Source organism: Echiichthys vipera (genome assembly GCF_963691815.1).
Source record: "Echiichthys vipera genome assembly, chromosome: 9".
Taxonomy (NCBI): Eukaryota; Metazoa; Chordata; class Actinopteri; order Perciformes; family Trachinidae; genus Echiichthys; species Echiichthys vipera.
In genome coordinates, this window is record NC_139834.1 from 4,046,756 (window position 1) to 4,069,840 (window position 23,085).

Sequence of the window (23,085 nt, forward strand, 5' to 3'; positions counted from 1 at the left end):
ACGACAGTGCACCACCCATTGAGCATCATGGCAATTGCAGACCAGATTTTACTGTGCATGTGTTATACCCCCAAAGCACCGCCATCTTTGATTGGGGACTTAGGGCCTACTCACACTGTCCTTCTGGCCGGGGCCAAAACCGTTTTTTCAGCTAAAGCCTAGTACCTTTAAGCAGTGTGAGTGCACCCGTTCCGGGCATGACTGCGGCCAGCGGGCTGTCAACGGCCCGCTTGAAAGAGGTGGGCTTTAGCGGAGCCGTTTGCACATGTACAAGCACGAGCGTGCGCACGTGTGCGAGCACGAGTACGAGCCCTACGGCAGTAGCGTTATGTCCGCCTGTTCTGACATGTAAATAGAAGGAGGGACCATGCGCGGACATTTAACAACAACAACAATGGCGGTGAAAGGTTCACGTTGGTGTGATGCGGAGGTGGAGTGTTTACTGCAGATTTGGTCGGATGAAAATATTCAAAAACAGTCGACAAGACGCACAAAAACTCCGAGGTCTGTGGAAAGATTTGTAATCAAAGCCACACACACGCGATCAATGCGTGTGACGTGTTACGGCGTGATGGCGTATGGACAGCAAGGACAGCAAGAAGCATTGGCCGGCCCTGGCAGCGTGAGTACGCCCTTAGCCTCTTTGTACTAGTCTTGATCAGAGCTATCCTTGTTTTTGTATGCATCCAATCACTGGCCAGGGCAATGACGTAAACTGACAACGCACTCTGCAATAGGTTGATGCAAGGCACACAAGCTCACAAGATTTTCAAAACAAGAGCCAAGAAGAGTAGCCTACAAATTTAATAAACTAGGATAAACTCAATCAAAATGGACACAGCAACAGAAAAAGCCCATATCCAGGATCATGTTAGATTTTTTTTCCAGCACCAAGAGAGAACAGGAGTCATTTTATTTTTTATGTTTTCTTAACGGAACGGGCGGAAGCAGGACGGGACGGGGAGTGGAAATCACTCCCACGCCAGTCTCTAAACTGGAGCCAGGGGGTGTTGCCCACTTTGAGCTTCATGTTGGTTCTTCAGAAAACCTACGAGTGACCATGTGGACACTACGTCCATTATTTATCCAGTCGATGTTTTTTACTCATGTTTTCATTCAAGACTGCAGCTGTTGTAACCTGATGTTTGCTCCATGAGGCATGGACAGCTCTTACAGCAAACTCATCATTTAAAAACCTCTGGTTACATTTTCAGTTAAACCTCAACATTATTAACATCTCTAACACAAACACACATTCACTGTAAAATACTAAAGATCACAAGATTCCTTACCTTAACAAGCTTCTGTGCATTATAATGGTACCCAATCTATTCTCAGGAGATGAGTATCAATGTGCTTTATTATAATAATCCCCTGAAATCCCTCTAATCCTGCATGAAGGGAGTGAAGCCAGGATTTGCTCAGGAGGTCCTGTGTATTTAGTGTGACTGTACTGTACATCAACCTGCAGACATTCTCTGTTAAACGGCCATACATTATCATGGCAGTATAAACACACTCTGTCGTGTACAAATAATATATACCCTGGGTGCCAGAAACAGATTAAAGCACACATACTGCATGAAATCTGAACTGGAGCCATTAAAACACCTCTGTGTATCTTAGGCTTGGTTCAAGTACACATAACTGTGTTTGGCAGACATTTTACGTGTCCACCGTCTTCTTTACTTTACTGGTGAAAACACAGCACAGCTCATCTAAACGGTCCACAGTATGCATTCAAGATGCACAAAGAAAGGAGAGCAAATACAAATATCTGGACAAAAGCAACGTTTTCAATGAAGTCCATCTGCCTGCAGCTGAAAAAAACATTCAGGGGAGAAGGTGTCCTGCATACGCGTGTGAAGAGGTGTGTGCACGCAAGCAGATATGGGAAAGTATATACACACACACGTCTTCTTACAGTAACTATTGGGGCCCCCACCAAGATATTACAAACACCCATCAAACACACAGTCCTCTACCTACATCTGTCTGCCACACACACACACACAGGACCTTAAGTTTAAACATGCAGTGGACAGAACTGTGTGAGGCTGAACTCTGCTCAGTGTCTGAAAAAAACAGATCTGACTTTTGGAGAATTACTGCCGTCTCTGGCTTACAGTGTAACAGAAGATCTCAACGTCTGTCCTCACCCCCCCGAAGGAATCACCACGACAATATTTCAACACTGAGCCGAGAAACAAGCACATGAGCTATTTTGAGCTCATAGTGTAAATTCATCTGGACTGATGTGTCACAGTAGTAAGTCAACCTTAATGCAGATCAGGGCTGCAAAAGAATCAGTTAATTTAGGGAAATGTTTCAAGGGAAGTTAAGTCAGGCAAATCTTTTTTTCCCCACAGCAGTAAATTCACATCCACTGTACGTCAAAATATTCGTCAATCCCACAATCCCTTCTCCCCTGCCTCTCCCTCCTTTCCTCCCAAATTCCCAAATCGCTCACGTGCAACAAGGAAAGAGCGACATCACCTTCATCACTTTACAAGAGACCGTCTCCGGATACCTTCAACAAGTCCGTACATGTGTGTGTGTAAAAGATAAGTGTGTGTGTGTGTGTGTGTGTGTGTGTGTGTGTGTGTGTGTGTGTATACATGCATAGAGAAATAATATTCATAGGTAGATCTGTGATTGTTCCTGCGTGTGTGTGTGTGTGTATTCATGTTGGATTTAACAATAATGACAGCTTACTGTAAAATCACCCACAGCCTGCAGGTAGCTGCACACATACATTTACACATATTATTACATTAATCACATGCTGCCCACTTCCACTTCTCATGAGACACCTACACTTATCTGGAAGCTCACACACACACACACACACACACACACACACACACACACACACACACACACACACACACACACACACACACACACACACACACACACACACACACACACACACACACACACACACACACACACACTACAGTAAATCCACATACATTAGAACAAGCTCCGTCTCGTCCCTCTGCTTCAACAATAAAAAACGAAATAAAAGGACAGGAAGTTTATTTGTGTGGAAGTTGTAATCAGAGAGTAAGTCTTCCTCTCCAGCTCCAGCTGTTTCACTCCTGTGAAAAAAACACTACCCATGATCCTTACAGGCTCCTCATTTCTCTGCATGTACTCGCACTTTTTCTCTTCCTCTGTGATTCAAATGATTTAAGTCTTATTCTTGCTCTGTTTTTTGGTGCTAATGCAGCATGGCCACAAAATAACATATATGTCAAACAGCCTGTGAATGTTCTCATTTGTCCAGGTCATTGTTATCCCCAAAGCAATTTCAGTCAAAAGCAACTGGACTGGGTTATTTGTCTAGGAAGACGTTTCACCTCTCATCCAACAGGCTTCATCAGTTCATGTACACATCTGACCAGGCTGGGACTGGACCAGGACCAGGACCAGGACCAGGCTGGGACTGGTCCAACTAACTGGTGTGGAGATCCAGGTATTTAACCTCTCACAAGGCCGATGATGTCACTGACACCCTTTGGGCTCCAAGGGCCAACGACCGTCATCAGACTGACAGTCGTTGGTGAGAAGTAGGTTTGGACTTTGTTAGTGCTCTATTGAGTCTTAGGGCGCACTCACACTGTCCTTCCGCACCGCGACCGGTGCGTTAGGGTACTTGTCCCCCCTCCCTCTCCCCCCGCGCCCCAGCCCCGTTTGTACTCACACTGCCTGGGCCTCGTGAAATGCTTCTTGCTGTCCATACGTCATCATGCCGTAACACATCACACGCATTGATCGCGTGTGTGCGGCTTTGTTTACAAATCTTTCCACAGACGTCGGAGTTTTTGTGCGTCTTGTCGACTGTTTTTGAATCTTTTCATCGACCAAATCTGCAGTAAACACTCCACCTCCGCATCACACCAACGTGAACCTTTCACCGCCATTGTTGTTGTTGTTAAATGTCCGCGCATGGTCCGTCGTTCTATTTTCTATGTCCGAACAGGCGCACATACCGCTACCGCCGTAGGGCTCGTGCTCGTACACGTGCGCACGCTCGTGCTCGTACATGTGCAAACGGCTCTACAAAAGCCCACCTCTTTCAAGCGGGCCGTGGATGGCCCGCTGTCCGCAAATATGCGCGGAACGGGTGCACTCACACTGCTTAAATGTACTAGGCTTTAGCTGAAAAAACGGTTTTGGCCCGGTACAGAAGGACAGTGTGAGTACGCCCTTAATGACAGTCGTTGGAGTCACAGGAGGCCGTTTGTGAACAGTTGTTCTTTGAGGTTAGATTGTTGAATCTCCTGGGAAGGGATGAAAGGGCAGCATTGTAAATTGGAGATAAGTTGTGTCTCAGACCTCCTCTTCTGTTTAGCAGTGGTTTCTCTACTTTTGCATAGATGGCTTGTTTTACTCCTCTTTCAAACCATCTGTCCTCTCTGTCCAAGATTTGGACATTGTTGTCATCAAAGGAGTGGGCTTTCTCCTTGAGATGTAAGTGGACAGCAGAGTCCAGGCCTGAGGAGTTAGCTCTCCTGTGTTGGGCCATGCGTTTATGCAGTGGTTGTTTGGTTTCTCCAACATAGAGATCTTTCTTTAAATACCTGGATCTCACACCAGTTAGTTGGACCAGTCCCAGCCTGGTCAGATGTGTACATGAACTGATGAAGCCTCTTGGATGAGAGGTGAAACGTCTTCCTAGACAAATAACCAAGTCCAGTTGCTTTTGACTGAAATTGCTTTGGGGATATTTGTCAGACATAAAAAAACATCTTGGTAACATCTTGCTCTAATTAGTGAGTAAGGCTTTCACAGGCAGCTTTGATAACAGCAGAGTTATGAGAACAGTGGTACAAGCGATGCCCACTGACAGCCGCGAAGGCACTACTGTGTGTGTGTGTGTGTGTGTGTGTGTGTGTGTGTGTGTGTGTGTGTGTGTGTGTGTGTGTGTGTGTTATTCTTTGATCCTATAAAAGGCTGAGCGAGCATCTTACTTGTAGGGGTCGTTGGGCTCCTTGGCGTTGCAGGCCTCAGCGTGTCCGTTACACACACAGCGTCCTCCGATACTGATGTCTTTGATACTGTAGTAATACTGTAAAATAAGAACAATTTGAGTTATTATCATCAATATGTTGTCATACATTAGGGCTGGGTGATTGGAAGAATACATATTGTTTTTGGGGTGATTTTGTTGGCCATTGTTATGACTTTATTTTGATAATATACTGGTCTCTGTCTGAAGAACGAGCTGGGGCAGCCGCTCCAGGGACAGCAGGAAAAAACTGCATTTAAAGTCGGCATGTTTGCACATCTTACTCCCTGAGGTAAGGATTTATTTCAACCAAGAGTTGGTGATTGTTGGAACAGTGAAAAAAACTAATTAAGACGGGTTTGATGATTTTGATTTTGTTTCTGTCCAGTTTGAGTGTGTTTTGGTGAGTTAATGAGGTGATTAAGCTAACGTCTTAGTTCGGTGAAAGAGTAACACTTTAGTTCAGAAGGTGTAAGGTTGTGTTTGTCTGTTTTAATAAGGACAATAATATGCCTTTCCTTGGCAGTTTGAGAGTTTATTTGGCTTATTTATAGATACACAAACCTGGGCGATTATATCGGCCATCACCGGTTGGTAGATTAGAACATGCCCAACCTTACCATAAAAACATTTAGATGATGGAATAGTTCGACCTTTTGGGAAAATCTTGCTTATACATATAGTTAGATGAGAAGATTGATACCAACCGAGCCTAAAAGATGGTTAGCTTAGCATAAGCAGGGCCTCTAAAGCTCACTAATTATCTTGTAATACGTTGATGCAAAATGTTGACTTTTTTTAAACCTCTATACAGATCCAGGTCAGCTGTCTCCCCCTTGTTTCCAATTTTTAACGGACAGAAGAAGAAGCAAATAAGCGTATTTCCCCAAAACTATTCCTTTAGTTAGAGTTAGAGTTATTATTTCAAATATTTGTATTCGGCCAAAGAAGAATTATTACATGTGCGAATTGACCATTTAATGAGGTGTGCTATACGTTTCTTTTTCTTAATGTATTGCACAGTCTCACCCGGCGTGTGACGGTGGGGTCACGGAGCGCCTTGCCCATCAGGTGTCCCAGCAGCGTGTTGGTTCTCAGGAAGCGGAGCCTGATGTTGGTGGCCTTGGTGAAGTCCCTCAGCACCGGTGAGTAGGAGAAGTTCATGGCCCCGGGCCGACCGTTCACCAAGGACACCACCACCTGGGAGACAGAGGAGCACAGAGGCAGCTTATCAGCTGACGGGTGTGGAAATTTAAAACATTAGAGCCTGGGAAAGTCAGAGGAATGATATCAACCAAATTATATTCACAACATGATGATATGGCACACACAAAATGCGTGTTTAGGGTTCAGCAGTACATGAGAATACTGCAGGATTGTGTTCGTTCCTCACTTGTTTATAATGTGTTTGTGATATTATGATTTTTTTATTGCTCTGCATGCTCATGTCCTATTTTACTAACTAAATTCAGAATATAGTGTAAAAACAGACTCTTATTCTGAGCAAACTAAGCTCCGTTCACACTGCAGGTCTTCATGCACAATTCCCGTTTATTGCTCAAATACGTTTTTTTGTTTGTCTGTTCACATACATCTTTAAATGTGACCTGTCTACGGATTGCTGTGTGAACAGCTCACGCTCCTGAAGTGACCCGCATGCACAGTTGATCATTGATGACATCACACCACAACGGTGTTTACGGAAGAGAACCTGGCAACGGCGACCGGTATTGTAGGACTATTGGCTTAAGACTTTCAGGCTTTTCACTTTATGTTGGCCTTGCAACCAAGTCCTTCTATGGCCCTGTTCGGACACCATCTTGAAATGCTATGGAAAACAGATCTGTTACGATAAGACCCTTGAAGTCTAGCTTGCACCGATGTGTCCCCCCAAATACTAATGAGGTCTGAATCTTCCCTCTCCCTCGACCGCAACCTGCTTCACTGCTGTCCTCCATGTTTGTTTTGATTCTGTTCTTGGCAAACTTTTTTTTTCAATCAACTTTATTCGTCATTTATTTACAAAACAGTGCATCGGTGGTCAGAATGAGGTCAAAGTCGCATTAAATGTGACCTGCATTCAAAGAAATCTGATACGTATCTGATTCAGTAGCATATTTCAAAGTGAAACCTAAGTGAACCTAAGGGCGTACTCACACTGTCCTTCTGGCCGGGGCCAAAACCGTTTTTTCAGCTAAAGTCTAGTACCTTTAACTAGTGTGAGCGCACCCGCTCCGCGCAAAACTGGGGCCAGCGGACCGTCCACGGCCCGCTTGAAAGAGGTGGGCTTTAGCGGAGCCGTTTGCACATGTACGAGCACGAGCGTGCGCACGTGTGCGAGCACAAGCACGAGCCCTACGGCAGTAGCGTTATGTCAGCCTGTTCTGACATGTAAATAGAAGGACGGACCATGCGCGGACATTTAACAACAACAACAATGGCGGTGAAAGGTTCACGTTGGTGTGATGCGGAGGTGGAGTGTTTACTGCAGATTTGGTCGGATGAAAACATTCAAAAACAGTCGACAAGACGCACAAAAACTCCGAGGTCTGTGGAAAGATTTGTAAACAAAGCCACACACGCGATCAATGCGTGTGACGTGTTACGGCTTGAAGGCGTATGGACAGCAAGAAGCATTTGCGCGAGGCCCAGGCAGTGTGAGTACAAACAGGCATGGGGCGCGGGGGGGAGAGGGAGGGGGGAGAGGGAGGGGGGACAAGTACCCTAAAGTCCGGGTCGCGGTCCGGAAGGACAGTGTGAGTACGCCCTAAGAGGTCCAGTAGGGACCAACTAATATCTATGACAGTGAAATCAAATGGTAACGTCTGAACCAGGTGATTCATTTCTTTTTCTACAGACGGAGAAAATAGTGAAACAGCTCCATCGTGATGTCCGAGAGTCCAATCCAAAACTGCTTGAAAAAGGATTTAAATATTCACCCTTGATCATCAGTTGTTGATAATGTTTCTGTCGACCAACAAATAGATTTAACTAATGGTTTCATCTCTACAGCTGTGGACGAAGAGTTTCATACACACACACACACACACACACACACACACACACACACACACACACACTCACCTCTCCGTTCTCCAGCGGAACTATACGGGAGTATTCAGTGGTGCAGACGATGTCGTTATCATTGTTGATCCTTTCAATGGTCCTCTGTCCAAAACGCTCAATGCAGTCTCTCTTGGAGGCTACACACACACACACACACACACACACACACACACACACACACACACACACACACACACACACACACACACACACACACACACACACACACACAGAGGAGAAAGATCAAGAGAAAGGGGGGAGAGAAAAGAAAAACTTCTGATCAGTCTCAAACACATACCTGCAAACGTGTGAACATCCCGTCGCGTTAAGCGTGAAGAGTGTGAGCCCTCTGGAGGCATTTTAATGATGCGTCTCTGTGTGATAATTAGAGGAGGGTCTCAGCTCGGTGCATGTCTTTATTTCACCCGACAGTCCTCCTTAAATATACCTCAGCTACATTTTCGGCTTCACGACAGCTGGAATGAACAAACTTCAAATTCTACTAACTGCACTGACTCTGTGTGACCCTCTTTGAGCCTGACCTGCTGTAAATCTGCTGAATTAATAATCGAGGATAGAAAAATGCTAATCACAATACAGAGCATTCGGCCCATTGTAGGTTAAAAAGGATGTATTATGGAGCGGGGTGAGGGGTGAAAAATCACAGAAAAGTGGCTTCTCTCCCCCTCTATTTTCCTCCTCTTCACTTTCACATTTAAAAAAAAAAAGTTTGTATCTTTTGTTGTGTATGTTATACTATATTGTTTGTGTTATTAGTATTGTTGCACATTTTGTATTTGTATTATTCATTTATTTCAGACTTGTAATCCAAAGATGAGAAAAAAAACAAAAAAAAAAACAACACATTGAGAAGAGAAAAAAGAAGAATTAACAATTTACACATACAGTCTGAAAAGGGGATGGAAGGAAGCAACGCTTATACATTTCCAACCCCTCACCCAGCACCACCCAACCCAAGATAACATATTATAACAATACAATATATTGTAGTGACACAAACAGATATACATGACAAACAAAACAGACATATAGACAGACAAACAGGCAGGCCCAAACTTTTCCTGCTTCTACTCCCCCTCTTCCCTCCAGAACATATAGGCAACAGAGCAAGTGCCAGACAGGCAATTAGACTGAGAGACAGGCATTCAGACAGACAGGTGTTTAGACAAACAGACAGACCCTCAGACAGATAGACAGGCATTCAGACAGACAGGTGTTTAGACAAACAGACAGACCCTCAGACAGATAGACAGGCATTCAGACAGACAGGTGTTTAGACAAACAGACAGACCCTCAGACAGATAGACAGGCATTCAGACAGACAGGTGTTTAGACAAACAGACAGACCCTCAGACAGATAGACAGGCATTCAGACAGACAGGTGTTTAGACAAACAGACAGACCCTCAGACAGATAGACAGGCATTCAGACAGACAGGTGTTTAGACAAACAGACAGACCCTCAGACAGATAGACAGGCATTCAGACAGACAGGTGTTTAGACAAACAGACAGACCCTCAGACAGATAGACAGGCATTCAGACAGACAGGTGTTTAGACAAACAGACAGACCCTCAGACAGATAGACAGGCATTCAGACAGACAGGTGTTTAGACAAACAGACAGACCCTCAGACAGATAGACAGGCATTCAGACAGACAGGTGTTTAGACAAACAGACAGACCCTCAGACAGATAGACAGGCATTCAGACAGACAGGTGTTTAGACAAACAGACAGACCCTCAGACTGAGAGACAGGCATTCAGACAGACAGGTGTTTAGACAAACAGACAGACCCTCAGACAGATAGACAGGCATTCAGACAGACAGGTGTTTAGACAAACAGACAGACCCTCAGACAGATAGACAGGCATTCAGACAGACAGGTGTTTAGACAAACAGACAGACCCTCAGACAGATAGACAGGCATTCAGACAGACAGGTGTTTAGACAAACAGACAGACCCTCAGACAGATAGACAGGCATTCAGACAGACAGGTGTTTAGACAAACAGACAGACCCTCAGACAGATAGACAGGCATTCAGACAGACAGGTGTTTAGACAAACAGACAGACCCTCAGACTGAGAGACAGGCAGGCATCTATACAGACAGAGACAGACAAAATACTTCTGTTTTGTAAATATGTCTATTTTGTTGTCTTGTTTTATAAATTCTTGGCTTCGATAAAAAAATAATAAAGAAAATAAAAAATAATAATATTGAGAGAAAAAGGATTATAAAGTCATACATTTACGAAGTAAAAATGTAGAAATCGTCGAACATTAGAGTCACAAATATACCAGGAAAAAAAAATCATACATTTTAAATGTTTTTATTTTTGTTTTATTTTTTCAAGGAATCACAATGCAACACTTTGTAAGGTTGGATCAACTTCATCACTGACCAATGGCCCACCATCACCTTCCTTTTGGATTGACTTTGCTAATCCACTTGAATGGACTTTACTATGAGAGGAGCTGGTACAGGGGCCAGTAGGTAAGTCCTCAAAACACTCTTTTAATAAACTCTGGCTTCACTAACTACGTCGTTGGTGCTTTGTTTTCTGTGTAGGGACTCTTCTCATGCTGCTGCAGAGGTTTGCTGTTATTTTCAGCAGCATTAGTGGTTAAAAAAGATGTTTGAATGCCTTCACCGTACTGCCCCAAGCTAATCAGTGTTAGCCGCATTCAGCTGTTAGCGACTTTCCTGGATTTTCTCCGTTAAATGTTGTTACATGAAAAGAACTCTCTCGATGGCTTATTTGATGAGTGTATTTGCCCGAATTTCACTTTACGCTTCCAGAACACTACCTCATCAAATTATACTGCAATCTGATTTAAGGCAATAAGGACAAACTCATTTCAAATTAAGTATTTGCAAATTAAGGGAAAACTTAAGGAATTTCTTTTTCTTACAAATGTATGACTTTAATTTCACCTACAACGGACCTCATACATGGCTAATGGATTGTGAACAATTAACTAATTAATTAATTCATTCATTCATTCATGCATCTTCAACCACTTGTCCATGTCGGGGTCGCGGGGGGCTGGAGCTGATCCCAGCTGACAATTAACTCATTATCAAAGTAAATTTCTGTTCAAGCTAATATCTTAAGGAAGTAAAAACCATTTGATAATTAGTCACTCAACCAGTCTCAAGTCTAAAAGCTTGGTTCAATCTCAATAAAGTGTCCTTTTATTTAGTTTCATCTCATCCTATAAACTGGGTCTGGACCACCTGGCTTTACAGAAACCATCTTCTGTCTTTTAGGAATAATCAAACTGTAAAAGTGTGCGTGTCAGCTTGAGATCTCAGCCCATTTAAGTCACTTTGTTTCTTCGTGAAGACGCAGGGTACATTCCTGGAATACTTACTGTCTTTATCTCTGATGTGTCCTTGACACAGAAGAACAGTGAAAGAGCACGAAAACAAGATAAAGAGGAGAGAGAGAGGGCTGGTTTTATAATGTCAAGATGTCACATACAACCTGACTGGGGTGTGTGTGTGTGTGTGTGTGTGTGTGTGCATGTGTGTGCGTGTGTGTGCCTGTGTGTATGTACGTGTGTGTGTGTGTGGCTCGCTAGCAGCTGCAGCAGTTCAAACTGAAACTGTCAAATAGTCTGAGATTTACAGTTTTGAGGCCAACACTAATTTACTCTGTACTGTAAAGCGTGCACACACACACACACAGACACACACACAGACACACACACACACACACACACACACACACACACACACACACACACACACACACACACTAAAACATCCTCCTGCCCCTCTAACTGTCAGACACTGCTGTAGAACATCATCAGTGTTTCAGATTTTGAAAGAGTAAAGGTTGATAAAAAGCTGCTCGACAGTCATCGTAATATTCTATAAAGGGCATCTAGGTCATTCAAACTCATTTAACAGAGTCTCTTTTCTTATTAAGTGGAATTTTTGGGGTTAAAATGTTCACAGCTGGCAGGAGGTGACTTCACGTACCCGTCCAAGTCGAGCTGACAGCCGGCACACTTGGACCTGTTCTGGCACCAGAGAATCGGTGAAGTGATCGATAGATTTATTGGTAATGAAAATAATCGGTAAGTTGCTGCCCTGCCGCTATGTAGGCTATTGATTTAGAGCGCTGAAGAACAATTGATTTTCAGGAAAAAGACCGATTTATCAGAGTGAGACTACTTTGACAGATTGGTGCCTAGACCCAGTTCAGCATCTTAAGCTGTATCGGACATGTATCGGACAGCAATACCGGTATCACTGGGCATTCACACCAAAAGCCATAGAGGCGATGAAAGCGCCAAGCTGCCATTCAAAACCAATATAAATAAAGAGATGACATGTGATGCCGCTCCCAGCCACGAGATTCTGGCGATAAGAGTGATGAATTATTGATCGCCTCATCGTGTGTGTTGCTTGAAGTTGAAAAATGTGAACTTTTTAAGCAACATCGCATGATGCTGTGCCGTGACAGCTAATCAGCATTGAGATTGTGGTAAGCTTCATCGAAGTCCTATGGAAACATCCAGGGGCTCGCAAAAGCCGCCATTGTTGCAGTGTTTGGGGGAAACCTACGGATATAATATAATGGATATAACTATGGACTGTGGATGGCAGCGACGTGCCTTTAGGCATCTAGTCTGCCAGAAATCCAGAAGAAGAAGAAGAAGAAGCTTTCAGATCCCTGTTAGCAATAGCATCCCTTTCCATTTACCACAACAGCAGAGTAGGCTGAGGCGGGGATTAGCTTCAGTTAGCTAGCCGCCTCGGCAGCTACCTGTGATTGAAGCGATGATCAAAAATATGAGCAGGCGACGCGATACTCGTGTTCCGTTCAATCGCCTCCATCGCTCCCAGTGTGACTGCAAAGTCGGAGCACTCTACATTAAACAGTGAGTCCCTGTGAGTCTACTGGTTTATAGTATTTCTGCAGTAATGGATTCAGGAGCGGCCTGAGAACGAGCTGTGGTGTCATCCTTAAAGTGAAGTTTACCGACTTCACCTTAAAGAATTATAGATCAAAGACATCCATCCAACTTTCAAGATTTCATTCCTCTGCAATTTCAGACACTTGGAGCTTCTACAGTAGTGCAAATTAATACACAAACACACACACACACACACACACACACACACACACACACACACACACACACACACACACACACACACACACACACACACACACACACGCGCACACACACACACACACACACACCTATCTTCTCTCAGGTGAACATCGAGCTGTAACTTGTTGGTAGACATGCCAGGAATTCCCCTGCAGCACATCTGGACTGACAGCTGCCACAGCCAATCAGCAGGCTGCTCAATGATGTAATGATCCCCACATACGCACACACACAATCCGACCTGACCAACAAACCGACCAACCAATCAGCCGCCTGCCCTCTGGGGCTGCTGTTTAACTCTGAGATGAGAGGGAGAATTAAGCTGAACCCTGGGGAGGTTGGGAAAGCATGAAGTGATGAAGATGGAATCTGACTCAGTTTGCTCTTAAAAACCAAACATCTGGAGTCACACACACACACACATACACACACACACACACACACACACACACACACACATACACACACACACACACACACACACACTGTGTACGTATGTAATGTTTAGGTGAGTGGATACTTTTCTACTCACAGGCGAAGTACTGCCAGGGTTGGTAGGTCTGCCCAAAGTCGATGGATCTCTCCAGAACCCAAAGGTCCGGACGGGGAGAGTTTGCGAATTTAATCAACACGTAGGCGACATGGAAGAGCTGCAGAGACACAGACAGAAAGATATTCACATTATTCACATAATCCACCAAACACACTTAAGTTTGTTTGGCTTGTTCCTGAACACTTCTGACAAAGAGAGAGAGAGAGGAAAAACCAACAACACATGCATCAACAGCACAAATGGAATCATATTTAGAAAACTTTTGATCTTGTGTACGTCCATTGTCATCAATATAGAGCTAGAACCAACGACTATGTTCCTTATTTAATAATGTGCAGATTTGATCCTGCAGAAGTTCTTTTGCATAATAACCGCTACATGCTTCTGTTTGGGAAAGTGCTCAGCATATTTTCAGAGAAGCGGCCCTTCGGACGACGCAGGTTCGAAGGGCCTGCGTCGTCCTCTGAAACGACCCAGTATGGGGACTGGTTAAACTGCCAGTCCCCATACATAGAACGAAGGAGGAAATGAATGAAAGGAAAGGAAATAAAGATAGGCAATGAAAAAAAAGCAAGAAAGGACGCGACCGTAAATAAAAAAGGTAAGCAAAGAAAGGATAAGCCGAGGAACTAAAGGAAGAGATAGGAAAGGAAATTAAAGGAGAGGAAAAACAGGAAATTAAAAAGGTACAAAAGAAAAGACAGAAGAAGAAAGGATGGGGTAGGAAATGAATGCAAATTGAAGGAACTGAAAGGGGGAAAAAAGAAACATAAAGGGGAAAACGAGAGGCGAACAGTTGACCCGTGCAACCTCTCCCTCCGGACAGACGTCACGTCCACACCAGCGACAGTACGTCTGACCCGTTATGTCGTGTTACATGTTAGGTTATGAGTTATTATCAAAATGCTGATTCCTGTCAGTAATGAGCACCAGATGCTCCTCCGTCACACTCTCAGGTTTCAGCCTCTTTTCTTTCACTTGTCATCCGTCATTCATTTCCTGAAAAGGGCTCGAAGCTGCTTAGACAGCGATGACAAACTGCTCTCACGGGGACAGAGGAGGTCAGCTGCACTGTTTTGTCTGTCGGACCTTGAAATCGCTCCCCGGTTGAAAGAGAACACACTGAAATAACACGATGACGCACATAATAATATAGGAGATAATCACAATCACACCTCCTCTGTGAGAGTGCAGCATAGGACCATTTATAATGCTTTAATATTGTAATTATGAAACCTATCGTTACGGTCCTTGATTGTGATTAGCTGAGCCACGTCAAAGCTATTGTGAACTTTAATTTAATACATTTTTCTTAAAGACTATGTGGTCCAGCCGCCATTTTCAAACCTGGTGTGCCGAGAAAACTCGAACATAATACACAACAGCACGCAACAATAGCATAATAATTATTGGTGATATCCTGATGAATGTGGCGGGAGAACTACTTTGATTAGTGGAAGAAGGATGATTTGTTCTTAAATAATTTGCATTTTGGGGGGAATATTGCCAAGTTTATTAGTGACCAGTTTTATAAAAGCCATAAGCCTCTTGAGGATGTGGTTTACAGTGATTTTAGAACAGCTCAGGTGTGTTGTTAAAAAGTAAACCACCGCCTCTCCTGACTTATTTATTGCTAGGGATGCGGAATAATGACTTTAAATAGAATTATCGGATATCGGCTAAAGCAACGATTTAACAACCCGATGAATAAATAAACAGCTGTTTCCTTGATTAAATCAGATCAGATTACGTGCACAGTACATCGTTATACCTAGGCTGTATCTCACTTGTTTCGTCTCAAAGAAATTGTCATAAATAATTAGTTTTAGTGTTTTTCTTACTTTGAACAAGGAATGAATATTTCCTATTTTTAAGCTTTGTATTTTATGTCTGCATTTACCGGTGTGACAGCATAAGAGTCTGCTTAATAATATGTTAATTCAACTACAGAAAAGACTTGATGATCTCTGCAATTAGTGAAAAAAGAATATATGTCGGTAACAATATCAGTAATCCGTCCAATGAGTTGTAAAATATCGGCGTATCAGATATCTGCAAAAAATCCAATCTGGTGCTTCTCTACTTATTGCTTAGTCATTCACACAGTGGTCTCTCTTGGATTCTGTACTCTACTGTTTAGTCTTGATTCAGCATACGCTGCCAGAGTATTTTTTGATTCCATGACACCTACTCATCATTCAAGGATAGTACGTTAAATCTTTAGGGCAACATTTCTACAGGCCAACTCTTGAAAAAGCTTCTGTCTCTCTCTGGTTTTGATCAATCAAACCGTTTTCTCACATTTTTACTATGATTAAAATTGGCTCATCAGGCAGGGATATTTTGTTACATGTTCAATTCAGTTGAAGGCTACAGCTGTAGCTCAGTGGTAGAGTGGGTCATCCTCCGTTTGAGAGATCGGCGATTCGATCCCCAGCTCCCCCGGTCGACATGTTGAAGTGTCCTTGGGCAAGACACTGATCCCCGTGCTGTGCATGAGTGTGTGAATGTGCTGTGAATGGTTAGATAGATTAGATGGTATGTAGATGTCCACTGCCGTTAGTGTGAATTATGATTGTACATGATGCTCAGGGTCTCTGCAATCTACTGCTTTTTGTTTTGTCTCCTTAAGCTGCTACGGTGTGTGTGTGTGTGTGTGTGTGTGTGTGTGTGTGTGTGTGTGTATAAGCTTGTTGTTTTAAATGTGTCTTTTAAAGGTCTAGCCTATTCTTTTTGATGCTTTTAATGTTAAATTATTTCTGCACTTTAAGGGATTGTACTGTAAATTGTGTTGTACTGGTACAATGACAATAAAGACAATTCGATTCAATTCAATTCAATTCAATTCAATTTGAATGTCTGTGTGAATGGGTGAATGTGACAAGTAGTGTGAAAGCGCCTTGAGTAGTCAGAAGACTAGAAAGGCGCTATATAAGAACAAGTCCAAGTCCATAGTTATTATATACAGTATTAATCCAGCAACCTTGTGCACACATTGGGGACGAAAACCTTCCCTTTAACAGGCAGGAACGAACAGACGGAGGACGGACATCTGTCTGCACCGGTTGGAGAGGAAGAAAAGAAGAGAGAAGAGAAAAGACAGATGGACAGAGAGAGAGGACATGTTGTTCCCCATCATCCGTCTCTTTTCTCAACCAAATAAAGGCATAACAACGGCCACCCCAAAACCAACTTAAAAGAGAAAACTAGACTTAAAATCAAGTGCAGGTTCAGACAAGTATGACACATGACAGCATGACATTTGACCCAAAGGGAGAGGAAGCAGTGACACGAGAGATGTTTCAGGCTATTTTGAAACAAAGCTTTTACACCAACAGGGATTTGTTGAAAATTAGCTTTTTGAAAGACAGTTTGAGCCTTTTAATTTGGTAGGTGACAGCTTTAGAGATACTACACAGAGAACACAGGGACAGAGGAGGGCTCCCAGACTGGAACCTAACAGAGGACACTGTGTAGTTGGTGTGTCTCTTCACCATGAGGCAACTTTTTGATCTTTTTGTGTCGATAGCTTGTCTGTATGATGGCTCACAATTACCAAAGGGACACTTTGTTGAAAGATTCAGACACTTTTGTCAAGAAATTTAAACATTTTTGCGGCACGTTGAGGTGGTGGTTGGGACTGTCACCTCACATCAAGATGGTTCCTGGTTTGAATCTGTGTGTGGAGTTTGCATGTTCTCCCTGTGGGTTGGCTCCAGGTTCTCCGGCTTCCTCCCACAGTCCAAAGACATGCATGTGTTAGGTTCATTGATGACTCTAAATTGTCCGTAGGTGTGAATGGCTGTGATAGACTGGCGTCCTGTCCAGGGTGGACCCCGCCTCACACCTGATGTCTGCTGGAATCGGCTGCGGCCTCATAGGGACAAGCGGTTGAAGATGGATGGATGTTCAGTTTTAAAATGCAAAATTCAAACTAATGTTCAACAAAGCAAAGAGTCCCATCCAGACTTTCTGCACACCAAGACTTAATTCTGAAAACATGGACCCCAATTATGGGCTACGTTAATAATAGACAATGAAAGATCTCGCATGTCACATACAATGAATTTTGATCCGATAAAGCCTGGGGTTAATATATATGCATATATTATGTTGTCTTTAGCTCTTTAGCTTTGCTTGTCTTGGCAAATTTGACATGAAGTATAATTTGAGCTTAAATTGTTGGATGTAAACCAACCAACGTTACAATGAGTTCAACATTTCGCAGGTCAAACACACACAAACACTCCATCACTGGAGTTTGGCTGTGATCTCCGCACTTCCTCCGTCTGACAGGCAGCTCCTTAACGCATGATGACAACACACACATCACATTTACACACAAATACACACACACACACACACAAAAACACCTGCAAAAACTAGCACTACTCCATCACTGTGGAATGCCAGAAGTGTGTTTCAGGCTGATGAATGAGAAAGGGGGAGGAGGAGGAGGACGCCATGCCCTATTTTCTCGTTTGACAGAAGACACTCATCCATCTCCATCTGTCCAAACACTCATACTTTATTACTCCAAAGACAGTCCCTGAGCACCTTGTCTGGATTATAATATTACAATAATGCAACTTCCAAAACTGCCATTTCCAGCATGGATTTAGATCATTTCTGAAACACGAAATCAGAGAAAGTCTGCAGAGTTTTAGACTGAAACCGTAGAGCAGAAGTATCCAGAAAAATGTTTGCCACAAACACTTTTCTATGCACTTTGTTTTAGAAGACTGTTTTACTAGACAAACACATATAACACTGCGTACACAAGCATTCATATGTGTGTGTGTGTGTGTGTGTGTGTGTGTGTGTGTGTGTGTGTGTGTGTGTGTGTGTGTGTGTGTGTGTGTGTGTGTGTGTGTGTGTCTGAAGGAGATCTAAAGGACAGGAAACAGAAAGCGAGGCCTCTACACGTCCCTCAGGGCCAAAGACATCGGAGGACAAATCCAGAAGCATTCCTCCGATTGCAGGGTTAAAGTTTGAGCAGCTCAGGGGAGCGACCTGAAGTTCAGAGCAGATTCTTTGAACCAAAAGACTTTGTTTCTAACTGAAAACACACGACTGAACACGCAGAGAAGTCAGGTGACCTGCTCTGAACTTCAGAGCTGTACAACAACCATCATCAGGCAGACTTTCAGCCTCTAAACGGACAAAATATCCTATTTTACATTGTAGGGAAAGGAGAATAAAGCTGAACGTAAAATCACACATAACACTTTATATTAAGGTCCTTAATTGATAGGAAATGAGTCCTTTTATGATGCTTTTTAACTGCTAAATGCTATAATTGTTAGATTATAAGACACTTATAAGAAACACATGATTATGCATTTCATTTCGACAGTTTTCAACAGTTTTGATTGCCTGCGTTCAATACCTTCTCTCTTTAAATAGATTTAGTAAAAATGTTAATCTGCATTATAAAAGGCATGTTTTCAATAAGCATGCTTATGATGCTATTATGAACACTTATATTGTCTTATTAACACATAATAATGTTAATAAGCATCTTACAATGGACTTAGACAACCCTTACTACCTGTTAAAGTGTAAGTGTGGCAAAAATGGACCCCATAGTCTTTTTCACTATGAAAATATATCTAATAAGCCATTTTTGGTTGATTAACCATGTATAGAGATGGCCGGAGAGAAGCTTACAGCCCCAAAGGGCTAACACTGATTAGCTTGGGGTGGTGTGCTGAACGCATCCAAAACAGCTTTTTTATGGATTACCTGTCAAATTGGACCTACCGGCGAGGCCCTGACTTGTAAAACATTCCTTTTTAATAAACTCTTGGTTCACTAACTACGTTTTTGGTACTTTGTTTTCTGTGTAGGGACTCTTCTCATGCTGCTGCAGAGGTTTGCTGCCCCAAGCTAAACAGTGTTAGCTCTTTGGGGCTGTTAGTGTCTCTCCGGTTATTCTCTATATACTGTTGATCGACCAAAAAAAAAACTGTCTCCATGGCTTATTTGATGTGTTTTTATGCTGAGAAAGACCATGGGGTCCATTTTCACCAGACTTACACTAACTAATGCTCTTTAAAAGAACCTTAATATAAAGTATTACTGTAAAGGCAACAATCCACTTGACCCTGTTCACATCTTGTAAATATATTTTGGATCCATCTAAATAAGTCCAGCATGCTTGTATGAATGACGGGCTCAAACCAGACTGATATGTGATATGTGACGTGTTATATGTGAGGCTGTGTTCGGGTTCATCGTGCTTATTAATCAACAAAACGGCAGCAAAAAGAAAAAAGAATGTCCTCATGGTCTGTATCATTTTTGATATTAATAATATTGAATGTATAAGAAGATAAAAGATTGTGTTGGAAATAAAGCAATAAAGGAATGAGCTCAAATCAATTAAAATTATACATGATATTGTGAAATAAATAATCATATAAATGTATAATAACAATTATAATAAATCCATCTAATTGAGTAATAATCCAATACATTTACAACATACAGAAAAATGGCCTTTCATCCAACGGGATATTTCTTTAAACTCTAGTGGCTTCGCTTTATTATGAGCTCACGTTGAAAATGATTGAACTGAGGAGGTAGAGAAAAAGTTGAAGAGTCAAACTGTACGGTGGAAATACAAAATATTAAAGGTCTCCGACATGCTAACCACAGCTACCCTGGGTGATATGACGTCACGTAGCACCTGTGCTCACATCGATGAGTGCTAACGTACAGAAAAACATAATAAGCTGTGAACTGGTGAAAACCACTGCACTACTCTGTCTCTCAGCTGTCTGTCTCCAGGGTGGGAGTCAGTCTGCTGTCCTGTCTCACACACAGACACACAGACACACAGACACACACACACACACACACACACACACACACACACACACACACACACACACACACACACACACACACACACACACACACACACACACACACACACACACACACATTCAACAAAAGGTTTCGCTGACCCCCTTTTTCTCTCCAACACGCACACACCCCTCCCGCAGGATTTATGGATTAGCGGCGGCCTCCCAGGTCAGCCTCCCTGAATTGTCTGTCAATCCCCATCAATCAGGTAGCCGTTACCGCGGCAACCGGCTGCCAGCAACAGGTCAAACTCGGGGGAAAAGAAATCGGCGGGAGAGAGTGGGAAAAGACAAAGAGGTTTTGGTGCACTTCTGGTCGCTGTTTCACAGCATTAAATAGAACGTAATTTCATTAGATATTATGCAAATTGTTGTGCATGACTTTTTGTAAGATATCATACGAACCAAAGACGCCTCTCCACTTCCTCCCACTGGACAAAAGTGAAGCTAAAATATCCTGGAAACGGGCGCCGCCGTGTTGTAATATGAACTCACACTAAAGATACTGTTTAAATTCGTACTGTGTGTATACATACGAGGAATGCAGGTGTGTGTGTGTGTGTGTGTGTGTGTGTGTGTGTGTGTGTGTGTGTGTGTGTGTGTGTGTGTGTGTGTGTGTGTGTGTGTGTGTGTGTGTGTGTGTGTGTGTGTGTGTGTGTGTGTGTGTGTGTGTGTGTGTGTGTGTCTGGCCCCTGGCTGGTTTAATAATTGTACACATTCCTTGGTGGCACCACATTCCCGGTGCCTCAGGTAACCATGGAGATAAGACACAATAAAAGGACAGAGTGAAGGATGGATGGATGAAGGAGAGAGAGAGAGAGAGAGAGAGAGAGAGAGAGAGAGAGAGAGAGAGAGAGAGAGAGAGAGAGAGAGAGAGAGAGAGACTTTAAATGTCACCTGTTGAGGTCAAAGCTTTGGTCGTGATTTCACAACCTTTTATGAAAAACACGCTGTGGCTGAATACATATGATTTTGTACATATATATATATAAAAGCAGGCCTTTCTGTTTTTTATTATCTGGCAGATCAAGCTGACTCAGTCAAATTTCAAATGTGTACAACTCTCACGCCCCTCCCCCTTTACCACCGAGCTCCTCCGCTCCCTCCAATCGAGTGCTCGTCAGTGTGCGTGTACCAGATTCCTGTGAACGTGCCCGTTCCTTCTCTCATCAATCAACAGCATGGAGTACACGCTACATGGAGGTAGTCTGGCTAACTTACTCATAGATAGCACGTCATTTAGCTTATGCTAGCTTGAGGCCTGTGCCTGTGATATTGTAACATTCACAAAAGAGGAGGGGGGATCTGTGGTGTGTGCACGAACTGTGCCTGAGAGTGAGCTCTGAGTGGACAGGATGACACGGGCGCTGTGCATTTTTGCGAAACAAACAACAGGCTCTATGTGCACGTAGAGTTGCATTTTTTTTTCTAAAACCAGATGATTTATGTCGTTCTATCGGAGCATAGGGTCGGCTTCAGTGAATTTGATCAGACAAATGTTGCAGACTGCACGTTTAACTACTAATTTCAACATTAATTCCCACTAAATGGAATTGAAGAAGGGTGTAATCAGTCCACTGAGCTTTCAAAGCCTGTGTCTCTGGAGAAACAGCTCTTTAATCACAGCTCACACGCTGCTACAGTGACATCAACTACACCAACAGATGTTCGTGTGTGTCTGTGTGTTTGTGTGTGTGTGTGTGTGTGGGTGTGTGTGTGTGTGTGTGTGTGTGTGTGTGTGTGTGTGTGTGTGTGTGTGTGTGTGTGTGGAGGGACGCGTGTGAGATGAGCCAGGCGGACGTGCAGATTATTCTAGCGTCCTGTTAGGCATCAAAAGAGAAGTTTTGTGTGAGTGAGAGAGTTAGTAAGAGTCAGGACTTCATAAATAATGGCAGAGTTGTAAAGGAGGGACGGAGCTGCAGCTGCATCTGTCTCTATATATGAATGAATATTATGTTACTTCCTCATAGACCTGGAGCTACATCCAGGTAACTGCTACATAAAGGGCTGGATGATTATTTCCAAGTAGCTGGAACATATTCACAGTGTTGGAGCCTTTGCACTCACTGGTAGACGCCACACTTTGCAAACTGGATACACATCTTCTACAACAACTCCAAGCCCATTTTGGAGAGATAATAAACGCTCCATGCTGCAGATTTAAAGCCTTTTTATTTTGCAGATATAAGGCTGGAATGTCAGCTACAGCCCTTTCTCCAAACACTTCAGGTGAGTGGCACGACGAGGAGGAGGAACCAGGACGCAATAGATATCGTAGCTTCAAAATCTGGACATTCCTACATGTGTATATATTTTTGATGATCAGCGTAGAATCTGATAGCACCTTGCATGCAGGATTAATTGTTTGACATTCAATCGATATGTTTTAGTCAATTGTTTCAGTCATTTTTTATGCAAAACTGCAT

The 23,085-nt window shown here is 43.1% G+C and overlaps 2 protein-coding genes across 2 annotated transcripts in view; one reads left to right on the forward strand and one right to left on the reverse strand.

Moving 5' to 3' along the window:
- taf13 (TATA-box binding protein associated factor 13) overlaps window positions 1-23,085 on the forward strand; it is a 329,277-nt gene that overhangs the window by 209,571 nt on the left and 96,621 nt on the right. The window lies entirely within an intron of this gene.
- lama5 (laminin, alpha 5) overlaps window positions 1-23,085 on the reverse strand; it is a gene marked incomplete at both ends in the record, with an annotated part of 134,679 nt that overhangs the window by 70,838 nt on the left and 40,756 nt on the right. Inside the window, 4 exons of the mRNA XM_083920454.1 lie at window positions 4,980-5,077; window positions 6,047-6,217; window positions 8,102-8,220; window positions 13,770-13,887. Of these exons, the coding sequence (XP_083776580.1) occupies window positions 4,980-5,077; window positions 6,047-6,217; window positions 8,102-8,220; window positions 13,770-13,887 (506 nt within the window). The remainder of the gene's footprint in view (window positions 1-4,979; window positions 5,078-6,046; window positions 6,218-8,101; window positions 8,221-13,769; window positions 13,888-23,085) is intronic.